The sequence below is a fragment of the Mercenaria mercenaria genome, chromosome 9, assembly GCF_021730395.1.
Source record: "Mercenaria mercenaria strain notata chromosome 9, MADL_Memer_1, whole genome shotgun sequence".
NCBI classification, from domain to species: domain Eukaryota; kingdom Metazoa; phylum Mollusca; class Bivalvia; order Venerida; family Veneridae; genus Mercenaria; species Mercenaria mercenaria.
The window spans coordinates 69,972,131-69,987,144 of record NC_069369.1 but is presented as its reverse complement, the minus strand read 5'-3'; the positions used below and the strand labels follow the sequence as shown (position 1 = coordinate 69,987,144).

The 15,014-nt window shown below is 34.6% G+C and overlaps 1 protein-coding gene across 1 annotated transcript in view; it reads right to left on the bottom strand.

The window, feature by feature from the left end:
• The window catches only part of LOC123547402 (poly [ADP-ribose] polymerase tankyrase-1-like), a 37,621-nt gene extending 30,531 nt beyond the window's left edge, over nucleotides 1–7,090 (bottom strand). Inside the window, exons 1-3 of the mRNA XM_045334477.2 lie at nucleotides 6,884–7,090; nucleotides 4,124–4,348; nucleotides 23–118 (exon numbers count right to left, since the gene is read on the bottom strand). Coding sequence (XP_045190412.2) covers nucleotides 23–118; nucleotides 4,124–4,348; nucleotides 6,884–7,067 — 505 coding nt within the window. The 5' untranslated portion in view covers nucleotides 7,068–7,090. The remainder of the gene's footprint in view (nucleotides 1–22; nucleotides 119–4,123; nucleotides 4,349–6,883) is intronic.
• Between the last annotated feature and the right edge of the window lie 7,924 nt (nucleotides 7,091–15,014).

Here is a 15,014-nt window from a genome sequence, read left to right as displayed (position 1 = left end):
TTACCGGTAAAATGAAACCTACCTGTTAAAACTGCCTTAGCGGAGGGGTCAGCCAAGTCAAGGGCCGTTTTTCCGTCTGTGTTACGAATATTTGGATCACCACCTTGCTGCAGTAGAACTGAAGAAACAAGGGTATTGTTAGGATTATCTGGTATGGCACTTGTACATATGCTAAGGGGGTCACTTAAATGAGTCGTTACTGTAACTTCACTGGGGTGAATACTGGACATTTCAGATAAGTTTCTGGGTGTTGAGCCCATCGGTCTAATAGTCGACCAATCATGACCTCCGTCTCGCTCAGGATATATGGACGAAAGTTCTGCCCAGTCTATATCAGATCTTATGTTTTTGTTTTCTTTATTTTGTGACTGTTTTGTACATGTGGATGTCAACCCAAACTTTGGTAAATTCTTTTTAACTGAAGGGTCATATTTACTGATCACAGGTATAGTAGGTTCATAGTAATGCTTGTCTCGTTTTGATCTATAGTCATTCTTTTGTTTTTCTTTTGGATAAATGGTAGACAACTCCTCCCAATACTTGGACTTCTTTAGTTCATAAGAGTATGTTTTCTTCTTTTCATGTATGCTACTCATACAAACAGAGGAAGTATCCCATTCTACAGATTTCCTTCGTCGCCGTTTCTCACGTTTCTCTGATTTCATTGGCGTTGGCTCAGGGTAAATGGTGAATACCTCCCAATCTTGTCCTTTCTTCCGTCTGTATTCCCGTTTAGAGAAATTTCTTGATGACACTTCTGATACATCCCACTCAGAGCAAGAGGAAGGATACGGATTTGAACCATGTGAGTCTAAGTACAGCTGTTGAACTGATCTTGTGTGTCGTGTATACTCAAACTCTGAACTCAAGTCTCTTTCTAACTCTATTGACCTTTGCCGCTCTGCTCGACGCATCCTCCTTAACTGCTTTCTGGCGTCAGGATGTCGATTTGACTCGTCAACTGGTGAAATATTCACTGGATACAGAGAAGGCTGTCCGTACGTATCTGTAGACGTATATCTGCTTGAGTAAAAATTATTTGAACACTCAACCGATGATGTCGATTCATTTTCTTGGCATTCGTATTCCGAGTATGCCAGGCGTCGTGACGATTTTGGACGGTACTGTGACGTATCCCAGGCAGCACAATGACCACCAACTGCATCTGGTCGAAATCTCATCTTGTTTGCATACCACTCATAAATATTGATATACACACAATCTATTATCCATGCAATCAGATTAAAGATGTAATCTCACACACAATGTAAACACAGACGTCTGAAGTAAATCTATCACTATCCAGTTGATGAAAATGTTATTCCTGCCAAAATTATTATTAATTAACCCGGCTGAACTCTAAAATCAGTTTTCATCGGAAACGTCACCGAACATGTCCACATGCAGTTCAGGATAAATTTGTAGGCTCCAAATAAACACAAGACACAATTCTATCACAAGAATCGAAAAACTAATCAATCCAAACATTGTATTTACAAGTCATAAAATTCATATAATTTTATACACACTGTTTTATACACAATCGTTAAAATATTAAGAGTCAGGCCACAGTAAAATGTTCCATTCATAAAATTCCAAAGTAAGAATAAAAACTAAATTTCACAAAATGATTTAATGAATGCCTTCTGTTAAAACATGGTTAAAACATCATTTTCCTTTTTTGCACTGTTTACATGCTAAAATCCACTAAAACTGTCAATGTTAAAAATCCTCTAATTTCTATGCCATAAACTGCATTAAAAAATGTGCAGTTTTTCACAACTATGGAAATATGCTAAACAATCTGCATCGTATTACACATCCAGTCAGCACTCTGTGCAAACACATTAACTGGTCAGTTGTAGTAAAATCTGCTCAGCAGGGTCATATAATTTCCTCAATCAACCTCCTGCATCTAGGGGTCACTACAGGTCACTCTAGACTGACCATTCAAATTTTCTGACATAACCAACATTTAGTTAATCAACCATGAAATATTTCTTTGTTCACCCTATACAATATTTAAAATGTCACTCATCACTACAATAGGAAATAGAGGTAAATTTTTCTGGGTTGAGCAGGTAACTAAAGGCATTTAAAAAAGAAAACCTTTAGGGGATTATTGATAACAATAACCTTACTGCCTGCCTATACTTAGATAAGCTATGTGATAAGAGGCCCCCTAAGTGGGGAGTTTATCATTTCTGACAGACAATGTCAATTTCCAATCCCTTCCCTGGACCCCTATCAGGTAGCATAAACACATAATTGTTCCTCTATGATAAACTGTCAGCTGGACAACAATAGAGGCTATCACAGGGGTTGTAAATATAATGGTCATTAAAGGGACAGGTGACAGGGGTACACAAATGGGGATCTGAGCAGATTTTATCACCTGTCAAAGTGGACCTTTTCAATGTACAGTATGACAGCATTAATGCAACAGTCAATACATAATTAGTGAAAAATCAACCATTAAAGTTATAAATGTACATTAACCCTTAGCCTGCTGCAGGCGAATTTAACAGCCTTTGCAAACAGTTTGGAACCAGATCAGACGCCGATTAAATCGGCGTCTGATCAGGTTCCAAGCTGTTTGCTACTCTGACAATATTTCTTCCAATTTTGGAGCAAATTGAATGAACTTTACAATTTTAGCAGACGACATTTCCAGCAGACGACAATTTATCAAGCATGCTAAAGGTTAAAGTGACTAAAGTGACATAAAATTATTACAGATGCCAACTGTCATCATAAGATGTTAAAAGGTCTATACTAGACCCAAATGTCATATTTATAAAATATGACCAGCTTCAGCAGTTTATGTTAACATAAAATTAACAAGTGTAAACATGTATTAACATTAATTACTATGCATCAAGTTTAAAAAGTACACATAACACATGTAGAGCTAAACACAGCATATATGTGTACTACCACGAAAACCTCCGAGTCATAGTCAGTTATTGACTGTTGGGAGTACCATGTAGACCATGTAGATGTAAAACACTGGACGTGTTTTTTTAAACAAATGTCGACTTTTACTGCATGCCATTTAAATGAGAAAGTAGCTCTACATACACTACTAATTTATATATTCATATTTTTTTTGGGGATACATTTCATGAGGATTTTCCACATCTAAAGATAAAATATTTTATAATTATTGGAAACTTAGGCACTGGATACCTTCAAATTATACCTTAAGACTATAATAATAAGAGACTTTACTTTCATATTCATTATTAATCAAATCAGTTAAACTGGAATGAATTGATATCCCAAAAGGAATAATTAAAATTTTACAATACAACCTTCCTTCCTGTTCAAAGAAGTTGATGAGTTTATGAAGGGAGGAGAGTCATACAAGGAAAATATACTTGGTTACATCAGGAAATATAATAAGACAAAAAGGGTAAACACAATCAGAGAATATTCACTGATAACAAAATAAGACCTTGACCAAATATAGGTATCACACAGTATCATGGTATTTTGAGGAGAATAATATTTGTCCATAATTATGTAATGTTTCCTATGCAAACACCCAATTCCTCATTGGCCTAGCAGTAACAAGCTCCATTTTGGATTTTTTTTTGGTTGTGAGTTTGATTCCCAGTCCCGAATTTTTTTTATTTTTAAACCTGTGTTCAGTTTCTTATTTTTCATTTTAAGTGTAACGAAAACCACTCAAGTTAGTTAAGGTAGTTCCAACTCTTCCACTAACTGAAATATGTCATTATTAATAGAAAATAAACACACAGATTGTTTAAATACACTTCACCTTAAAATGTTGTAATCTCAAGTATTGTTTTCCACTTCTGGATTAATTATTTGCAATTTTCAAGTTGCTAATTTGTCTGCACATGTATAAATGAGCAAAATGATTTTGATCAAAAACGTTCATCAAGCAAAACCCTTTTCATAATAATTTTGAAGGAATCTTCCTACAAAGTTTCAGAAATATTGAATATTCAAAGGTAATTCCAAACTAACTCAGTAAAAGTATGACTTGAAAGACTGTAACAAAGCTACCAGCAGACCATTTTCTAACTCTTAATCCCATGTGGATGTTAAAAAATTGTCACACATTGAAAAACAGAAAAAAAAAAGAACAACTTACCTATACAGACATCAATTTTTCCTTTTATAGCAGCTTCATGAAGTGGCGTATAGTTCCAGTTATCTCTGGCATTCCCGTCTGCCCCGTGTCGTAGCAGTAACTGTACAACTTCAGCGTGACCAAACGAGCATGCATTGTGCAACGGTATGAGACCACCATCATCACGTGCATGAACATTGGCTCCACATTCCAATAAGTGCTCTACAACATCTTTCCTTCCAAAACCTGAATAAGATCAATAAATGTATTTGCATTATATATATAAATTATTTAAAGATATAAAGGTAATTTTTAGTTCTTTATCCTCGTTTAAGTCATATATTTGCTTGGGGGATGTCAAATCAGTCAGTATCATGCAGTGCTTTTCCCCACTAATTTGGAAATGGGCCTGGGTTGTAAAAAGCCTTAACTGGAAATTGTTGAAAGTTATAATAATATAAGTTAAAATGTCACATTTAAGAAAAAAATGGTCATAAAATTTATCATTATGCATCAAGTTAGCAAACTGTCTTGTGTTGTTTCATAGGTACATTGTACAGTCTTGTTTGAAAAAGTTGAAAAAAAAGTAAAAAAAAAATAACTTTGAGAATTTTAGCTTTGAAATTAGGGAAAAAACATGTATACTATTTGCCATTGGGATTGAGGCCTAATTTCGGCCCCAAATTTACCAGAAAAAAAAAACACTGTCATGTAAGCATGCATACTACAAATTTTGATGAACGTACAAACAAACCCTATAGCCTAAGCTGTGCAAGGATATGTCCATGCATTATGCTTGTCCGAGTCTTAACTAGAGTTTTCCTTTTATTAAAATGCAATAATAAACATAGAAGACGAAAGTCGTACAGAGCTCAAAACAATAATCTGCCCCATGTGAATTAAATGAGATTTGCTAATCAAACAAGTCTGGCTACTGAATAGATTTAACTTTTTTCTTTATTTCTATTTTTCCCTTTTACTATTTCAGAAAGCTTTTCATATACATCTATCTACAGTATAACTAACAGGAACAGGAAACAGCTGTTAATAACGGCAGGAATTATGAGCAAACCATAAAAGCATGTTTGCTATGCTTAAGACATTATTTTACATATTAAGTAAGTCGGCTTTACCAGGCACAATAATTATGGGTCAAATTCCCTTAATACTAGTAACAGCTGACACATAATATCAATGTCAAGTGATGATTTATTTAGATCATTAAATTTCAACAACTAGGAATAACACCAAAACAAGCTACAATAACAAAATACCAGTAGCTCAAAAAGCTATTATTTAAATAAAAGATGCCCATAACTGGGACAATCTTGAATGCTGTCCCCATATATTCCTTCAATGATGACGAGTGACCTCTACAAACAGAATTTCATGATTTAAGGTAGTTCTGCCCATTCGGGTCAAATTTATTTTAAAAATGTAGAATTTGATTAAACTCTGATTTTTCAAAACTTCGGAATATACTTAGCAAATTCAGGAAATAAAAAAGATAGGGTCATGTGCTTGATTTTTTGCTAGACTGAGTTGAAAAATTTGGACCTCAAGCAATTTTTCATAATGGGAGTCTATGGTAAAATAACAACTTTCATAACATTTTTGCGAATAGAAATTTTTCTACAATGTAGATTTTAATGAAACTTCTCAGTCGTAAATAAGCATAAGGCCTATAATATGGTGAAATAAAATGTATAGGTCCTTGTGCTTACTTTTGAGATATTTGACCATTATTAAAGTGAACCGCACATTTCAAGCTAATTCTATATTATTTTGAATAATTAATGTGTTTGATGTTTTAATATTATATTTTAATTTTGAACTTTAGAAAGATAGTAACACTACCATTGTAATAAATGTACTCAACGGTTGCCATTAATTTATAAAATAATTTTCTTTTCCGTACGCAAAACAAATTTATGCAAATACTCAGCTTACCTGGAGCTCTGCTAATCTATTGCACAAGTTCAATTTCTTCTGATTTATTTTGTGTTCTCTACATACATACATCGTTTCAATTCATAGGCGAATATTGAATTAATCAGATTCAATATTTTATTTGCAACAAAACATAAGACGTAAAATATAATTATGTAGTGATCTTGTTTTGATTTTTCAAAGCAACATGTGACTTTTAGAAGGGGAAAATACAGCGCGATAAAACCTGAAAAGGGAAAACTCCAAATGACTTGATATTCAATTTGAAATAACTGATCAATGCCAATGTCCTTATGACTTTGGCTCCTAATGAGAAGTAAACATTAGTTTGACAAAATTATCAGTTCAAAACAGCTGCACAAGCTGATCTTGTAAATCTGAAGCTTCAAGGTGGAAAATATATAAACGCTGACTTTCATAAAATTATCCACTATGTATCTGAACATTTTCTTTAAATTCAACGGGGAAAATATGACCTTCTTTAAGGAGAAATTCTAACATTTTTCGGGTGAAAAAATAGCTATTTTTGACTTGGGGAAACGGCTTGTTTTCGGTTGTACCTCTAGAATAATTATGGTTCTTTCTATATAATATAATATTTCCTTCAAAACTTGGCTTGGGGAACCAAAACTGGGAAAGTTGAAATATTTTGAGGGCGAATATCATTCTCGCTTCTAACCAAATTACTCTCTTTATTAATAAAACTATATAGAATTGTTGGCATTATGACGTGTTAACACCTAATTTGAGTAATTCTTCGATATGAAATCAATGGATTAGCGTTTTATCGTCAAAAAGCAGTGAAGCGTGACAGCAAAACAAAACACTCACCCGCTGCGAAATGTAATGGCGAAGATTTCCTCCCTGCTGTGTCTTTAGAGTTAACATTATGTGTATTAACGAGCTTCTTCACTTTGTTTAAATCTCCATTTCTACAAGCTTCAAAAAGTTCTCTTCCAGGGTCATTCTGGGAAGGAGAATTTTGTTCAAGCATAGACCGACGAGCGGTCGCCATTTTAATTTTCAAACTCTCGCAAGTGCGAGATTTAACCTTACTGTATATAACACTGTACAAAGAAATCCGTTTTACTACGTACCTTCTTCAATGATCACTGTGTGTAATCTACTACCTACTCTCAAATAGTCACCTAGTTTCATGTAAAAAGGGTATTCCCTTTAGCCAGGCTAAACGCTTTAGGCGTATTTCTTCGGATAATACCATTTTTGACAAGGAAATGGACAAGCTCAGAGAATACTTTCAAGCACGTAACGTTATAAATGAGGCATTAAAGAAGGCCTCTTCTCTATCAATGCAAGATGCTCTTAATTCGTGCAGTAGCAAAACTACGGATAAAGTCATTCCTTTTGTATGTACCTACAATCCATCTTTGCCCAATATTGGTAAAATAATAAACCAATATTGGAATCTTTTAAGGTATTCTCAGCAAGAGAGTGTTAGACAATTATATGACTATAAACCTATTGTTGCTTACAAAAGACCCAAGAATATTCAAGATGTTTTAGTTCATTCTAGGCTGAGTAAGAAAGACAAAAATTGTAGTGTAAGTAGATGTTATAGACGTCGCTGTACTGTACACACTGTTTAAATATTAATGAAGATAATTCATTTTCTAGTTCCACCAGTTCATCTTGTTATAATGTTAGACATGATCTGTCATGCAATTCAACTGATGTTATTTACTTAATAACATGTAATAAATGTTTTAAACAGTATGTTGGACAAACGCACCAGCAATGTCCACAAAGAATGAATAGTCATAGATTTGATATCAATCATTATCCAGAAACTACTACTAATGTTTCTGAACATTTTAATTCTCAAGGACATACTATCCAGGATTTCCCTTTTATGCCCATTGATAAAGTAACTTATCCTTGGAAAAGGCTTTTAAAAGAGACTTCCTGGATGTACCGTTTGGGCACTGTGTCTCCACAAGGAATGAATTCAAAAATTCTGTATTAATGCCTTTCTGAAACACTTGTTATATATGTATATTTTATTACTTGTATGTATTCCATAATCAGTTTTTACTGGTGCCATTCTTTAATCATTGCACTTATACTGCATTTTTTCACCAGTTTTTATGTATCATACTATGATCCTGTTTATGATTTTCACGCCAAACTCTTTGTTTAATTTTGACGTTGTCGTCATCGACGTCGTTTGACGTTGACGTCACTTCCTTTGTTATGTTTATTTTGAACCCTGAAGAAGGCTGATGTAGCCGAAACGTTGGTTAAAAATAAAGTGACTTGTTTTTAAAAAGTTTTTGTAGTTTTGACTACTTTTAATACTTATATTAGAAATCTTACAGGAATACAAAGAATTTGTCAGGCTGATCCTCACCTGGACAGGTCCCAAATGTAAAGTCGCCATATGCACATAGCTGCTTTTATTATTTTCTTCGCTGCTTGTCTTTTTATGTTGCTTTATTTATTTGTGTGTGTGTAAAAAAACACTGTTTTTAGTTGCGATTTCAGCTAGATCTACATCTTTGTTTTTACAAGTTATTATTTTGTTTTTTCTCAGTGCTTTTGTGCTTTTATGTTTTTACCCAGTATATGTGCTTATTTTTTCTTTATGATCAACTCTTTTCGCTCATCACCATACTGCTTGTTATTTTGGTATTTATTCATTTTCATAGATGGATTTTTTTCTTTTCTTTCTCCCTTGCCTGGATGAGTTTCAGCGCGTGTGGACTGGCCGTATAGCTGGCGAAACTAGGCGAAGTGAAATTTAAACTTTTTTTTTTTTACAATAAGTCTTCATAATTAACCGAGTACTGATAATTTAATTAGTAAAATATGTCTTACATTATTTTACAACAGCTATTTATTTGCTTACATTTTTTTCCCCAAATTTACCGATGGCTCTTAATTTTTGTGATAATATGGTAGATGGCAGATGTGTCCCTTTTTCCCCATTCTACACATTTCTTTCGGTAGGTTGGGACACATGTACCTTTACTTAGGGAACTAGGTTTTGTCATACACTTGTCACATTACCCGACTGTCAACTACTAATTTTTAGCTCCACTGTACGAAGTATAAGGAGAGCTATCCTACCCGACCCGGCGTCGGCGTCGGCGTCTTGCCGCGTCCCCACCTTGGTTAAAGTTTTTTTTACACTTTCTCTTTTTTCATCATATCTCTGTAATTACTTGATGGATTTGATTCAAACTTAAAATAGTTGTTCCCCATCATCACCCACATCATGTGACATAAGGGTCATAACTCTTGCACCAATATTTCATGATTTATCCCCCCTTTTCACTTAGATTTTCAGGTTAAAGTTTTGATGCACTTTCACTCTATTACTGTTATTACTGAATGGATTTGATTCAGACTTAAAATAATTGTTCAACATCATCACTCACATCATATGACACAAGGTGCATAACTCTGGCACAAATTTTTCATGAATTATTCCCCCTTTTTACTTAGAATTTCAGGTTAAAGTTTTGATGCACTTCCACTCTATCTCTGTTATTACTGAATAAATTTGATCCAAACTTAAAATAATTGTTCAGCATCATCACCCACATCATATGACACAAAGTGCATACATAACTCTGGCACAAATGTTTAATGAATTATTCCCCCTTTTTTACTTAGAATTTCAGGTTAAAGTTTTGATGTACTTTCTCTCTTTCTCTGTTATTACTGAATGGATTTGATTCATATTTAAAATAGTTGTTCAACATCATCACCCATATCATATGACACAAGGTACATAACTCTGGCACCAATGTTTCATGAATTATGTCCCATTTTACTTAGAATTTAAGGTTAATTTTGATGCATTTTCACTATATCTCAGTTATTACAAAATGCATTTGATTCAAACTTGAAGTAGTTGTTCCACATCATCACCCTCATCATATGACACAAGGTGCATGACTCATGCACCAATATTTTATGAATTATGCCCCCTTTTTGCTTAGAATTATAGTTATATTGTGTTTTGATACACTTTATATTTACCTCTCTTATTAATATTTTTGACACAGACTCAAGCTATTGTGCAATATCTTCATCCACCATTGAAGTCATTAAACTCTCCAGAGACAGCTCCAGTTTCCTCAGATGTGCCCAGTTTCACTATCCAGCATCGAAATAGTAGAGCGCGCTGCGCTGTCTCCTGTGACAGCTCTTGTTATTCATATTTTTTATTTGTTTTTACTTCTATCTCTTTTTATGCATGTTTATTCCCTCTTATTTGCTTAACTGGGGAGTAAACATGTCAGTAATATATATCTACTGTAACAGGGTTACTTCCCATACCTTTTACGGGAAATGTTATGGTCAAACTAGCATAAATAGTATTCCCTATAATTTTTTACTATAGTTAGGTCTTAATATCCGACATCAAATAAAGTTCCGTGTATCTTCTTCTTCTTGGCGTTCACCAAGTTCCTTGTATCTAGTATTGTCCATAAGTTTTTGGTATGTTTTTCTAACAAAATCTTGTTTATTTCAGAAAACCTGGTTATTTTTTTCACAGGCGTTTTACGAGTTTAGAACTTGTACCTTATAGGTACCGCAGGTCCGGGCCTAGATCTACACTTTTCCAGCAAAATTGAAAAAAAAAACAACAGACAAACAAAACTAAAACGCTAAAGGTGCATTAAAGGGTGGGAGACGCAATAGGCTATACCACCTAAATGATATATATCAACAATTGAATAATGCCGAAAAAAACAATAATAGATCTTATAATAGATGAAAAAAAACAACAATTCTTACGAAAATGCACCAGTTCGAGAATACCCAAGTTCCAGTGTAATATGGTATGCTTCTACACACTATTATTATTGTGCGCGTCTTATAAATGATAGGGCCTACTGAAAATGTTAACATCGCGGAAACAGTATTGAAAATGACCGCTGTATCAGACCCAGACTTACCGAGGTTCGCAGACACAAATATATCCTAAGTCGGTCCGCAAGTAGTTCTAATATCTACGTGGGGCCACAGTTATGTAAATTTTATCCGGAAAAATACCAGTCCTGTACCTGTTTTGACCAAAAAGAGACATCTCGGCTTAGCATTAAACATTCCCAATCCCATAAAACAGATTTTTGGTTATAAATTCAGGGTCTGAACACACACTAAAAGTATACTGAAGCCTGCCATGCGTCCTCGTGGTGGGGTGTCTGGCCAGCAGGTATTTGAAGATCAACCAATAAAGATATAATTAGGCAGGTTAGATCTCTTGAGGACATCGTAGATCTCTGATAGAGATCCAACTAGGCAACTTAACACCTCGGATCGAATTTTGAAAAGCAATTCTGAAGGCACATGACGACAAATTATTGTCAGCTAAACACCAATTCAAAGAAAGTAAATTGTACTTACATCTAATAGATACCTTTGTAACGAGACCTGATTTCACTTAAAATAGACATATTTTAAACGAAATATACGTGAATGTATTTTATTATAGTCGGTCCTTCTTTTCATAATAATTATACTAACGTGAGGGAATAAGATAATGCATATATGTATTTCTGTGGGATGTGTTTATCAACGAGTTCTCTAAGTTTGGTTTTGAAGAGGTTCCAAACAGTGTGAACATTTGTGTTGGATACCATGTCTTCATAGCTGTCTTTTAACTGCCTTAAACTCCTGCCCCTCTGCCTGCCCGTATAACTGTAGACTTTTTTTAGTGTTACTTTCTTGGGAAATTGATAAATGAAATGCCGGCGATAACGTGAACTTGAGTAACTAATGCTTCATTTTTAATTTGCGAAATATAAATCTAGTATATCTAAACTAAGTTCTGTTGTACATAATGTATCACAAATTATATACAAATGAAAATAACCACAATATAACGATACATAATTCCCAACACACTTGCCGGACTTAGATTATGCAAAATTATATCTTAAGAGGTAAGTGCTAATCTGGAGTCTAAAAGTTTATGAAGATGCACTCAACAAAATTCCTAATCGGTCAGTTTATATTGTATTACTATTTTGTTAATAATGAATGTATTCACACGAAACTTCATATACCGACATTTGAATAGGTACTGCAGCTAATTATTAATTTATTTTTGGCCGACTTACGGCCAAAGTAACAGCATTAGGCGTTTTAACCAATATTGCATATTTTGCACGTGCAGGGCATATGCACCAACATGCACATGTTCTTTTACATGTTTGGCATTACTGACGAAAGTCCTACTAGAAAAACACATATCATGGTGAAATTGATACAAGAGCAACGCGATCGAGCTGTCGAAATGTTACTAGCTGGGAGAGATTTACGACACGTGGGTAAATGTTTGTGCAATTTCAAAAGAATTTTGATATAATTTATTTGTAGCTGTTACTTTGATGGTTATTTCCATTTTTCACCTTATTTCCGTTTACAAAAACCTTCAATCGGTGCCTATCTACCGATCGAGCTCTTTTGGCGAAATTTAACCCAAGTACAATTCATGAAAGTGACCGATTTGGAATTTTTGTTGTAACAGCAGGGGCGCGTTGCTCTTGTGTCAATTTCACCATGGTATGTGTTTTTCTAGCAGGATATTCGTCAGAAATGCCAAAAGTGTTCATGAACACGTGCATATTGGTGCACCTGCCATGCACGTGCAAAATATGGAATATTGGTCCAAACGCCTAATGCGGTTACGTTGGCCGTAAGTCGGTCAAAAATAGATAGCTGCAGTACCTTTTCAAATGTCGGTATGTGAAATTTCTTGTGAATACATGCATTATTAACAAATAGCAATAATACAATATAAACTGACCGATTACGAATTTTGTTGAGTGTATATTTGTCACTATAAATGCTCATCTTTGTACAAAATCGTAGATATCCACCCTGTTCAATATATCCCCCCACACCACACCCACCACTGAAAAAAAACCGCCCCTGTGTTATGATCAACTTTACAAAATATTAAAAATTCCATATTAAAACAAGAGTATTCCCCTCAACCGGAATGGGCTTTTGTCATACTAGTATGTGCTGCCATAGGAATCGCATTTTTTTTGTACTGAAATTTAAATGAAGAACCTGCACACTCTCCAAATAATCTACAGTGTATAAGTCAAGTTTCATGAAAATATTTCTGGAATCTTGAAATATAAGAAAGGATCTATCTTTTGTGACTGATGGATAGACGGACGAACGGACAGATAAGATACAAAATGAAATGATCCGTTTATAAACATATTGCTTTCTATCCATGTCTCAGATTTTATTAAATAAAATCTGTAAAAAGATCACTCTCTTGTACTTCAAAGCTATGACATAATCTGACATTTGTGATCGACTGACGGACATACATTTAGACGAATGGATGGACAAATTAAGAAGTTCTCCATATTGCCTTCTACCTATTTACCAAAACTTTCATAAAAAATCTCAAGTGTACAGCATTTTTTAAGTTATAACAGATTCCACATTTTTGAACTATTTGTTGTTATAGTAACCACAATTGTTGCCATAGCAACAAAAGAAAAGGATGTGGATAATCTCCATATTGCCATCTATCCATGCATGTACCAAGTTTCATGAAAAATACCTTGTACTTTTTAAAGTTATCGCAGAACCCCACTTTGTGTTACGGACGGACGAACGGGCCTGGGGGTGGGGGAACTATATGTTCCCTCCGGACAAACACAGTTAAGGGATTGAAAAGCTTGTATTAGAATGGCAACGGTGCACGTGCGTGTTTGCACTGCTGTGGTTTGCGGTGTAGGGAGACTGTGTTTTTGGAGCGTGGCTTTCTCTGTTGAATATTCATCCTTGCTTTTCCACTTTCCCCACACCCCAACCATCACCTACCCCTTACCCATTTTTCGTATACATGTACTTCGATGCAACACGTCTGCTATATTTTTCCGTTACAGTTTCTCTTTGTTGCAGACCTACTTTGCAATGCATGTCTCTATGACTGTGTTTGTGGGTGCTATGTGCTTCCGAAATATCTACCCCTACCCTTTTTAGCCATTAATTAGCAACTGGCTTTAGCTCTAAATCAATTACCAAGTTTCAACCTCGCGTCATTTGAGTTTTCCTTCTATTTCTATGTGACCACATCAAACAAATATTCTGGGCGTGTAAAAAGATATAGCTATATTTATTTTTTTAAATTTTGGTATTGTGTTTACGTGAGCAACTGCGGACTACTGTTTTAAACAACAAAAAACAAGCAGCAACGGATTCTAAAATAATTATGAACCGGAATCACTTCGCTCTAGGGTTAGGGTTAGGGTTTAGGGTTAGGGTTAGGGCTGAAGGGGTACACTTAGTTTTACATTTTGCTTTAAGGAAAACCTTTAACAATCTTCTTGTCTTGAACCACAATGCACAAAGCTTAGATATTTGTCATGTAGCATTGTCTAGTGGACCGGTCTATGCACAATGAAATGTTGATTCTTCAGGTGTATCGGTTGAAATATCATTAAAAAAAACACTGGCTATCAGTCCTTTCAGGGTTTTGATTTTCAGTTTAGAACGGACAACCACACATTTCATTTAGAAACTGACAGATGGCGACAATTTTACGTCCAAAATTTATAGAAATTATCCGGAATGTGTCAGTGTGTCTGGATAATGAAATTATATGATACAGGGGGAATTTCTTTGGTACTTTACTGGTTAAAGATGATTGCCAAAGTGAGTAGGGGTTTTGTTTCTGCAATATATAAGACAAGAAAACAGAGTCAGTTAACTGATATTCACTCTTTATTAGCACAAATGACATGCATTTTAAGATAGATAAAACAAATGGGAGATAATGTATTGAGGTATTAGAATGGAGTTGAAGTGCGAACTTATTACAGTTATAGGTTTGACTTTAATTATTTTCAATCCTCTGTCTTGGACTGTTTTGATTCTGTATCTATTACTGATAGTTTGCGCACATTATTACCACCGCCTGATTTGACCATGCTATATTACTCGGCTCGACATGCAC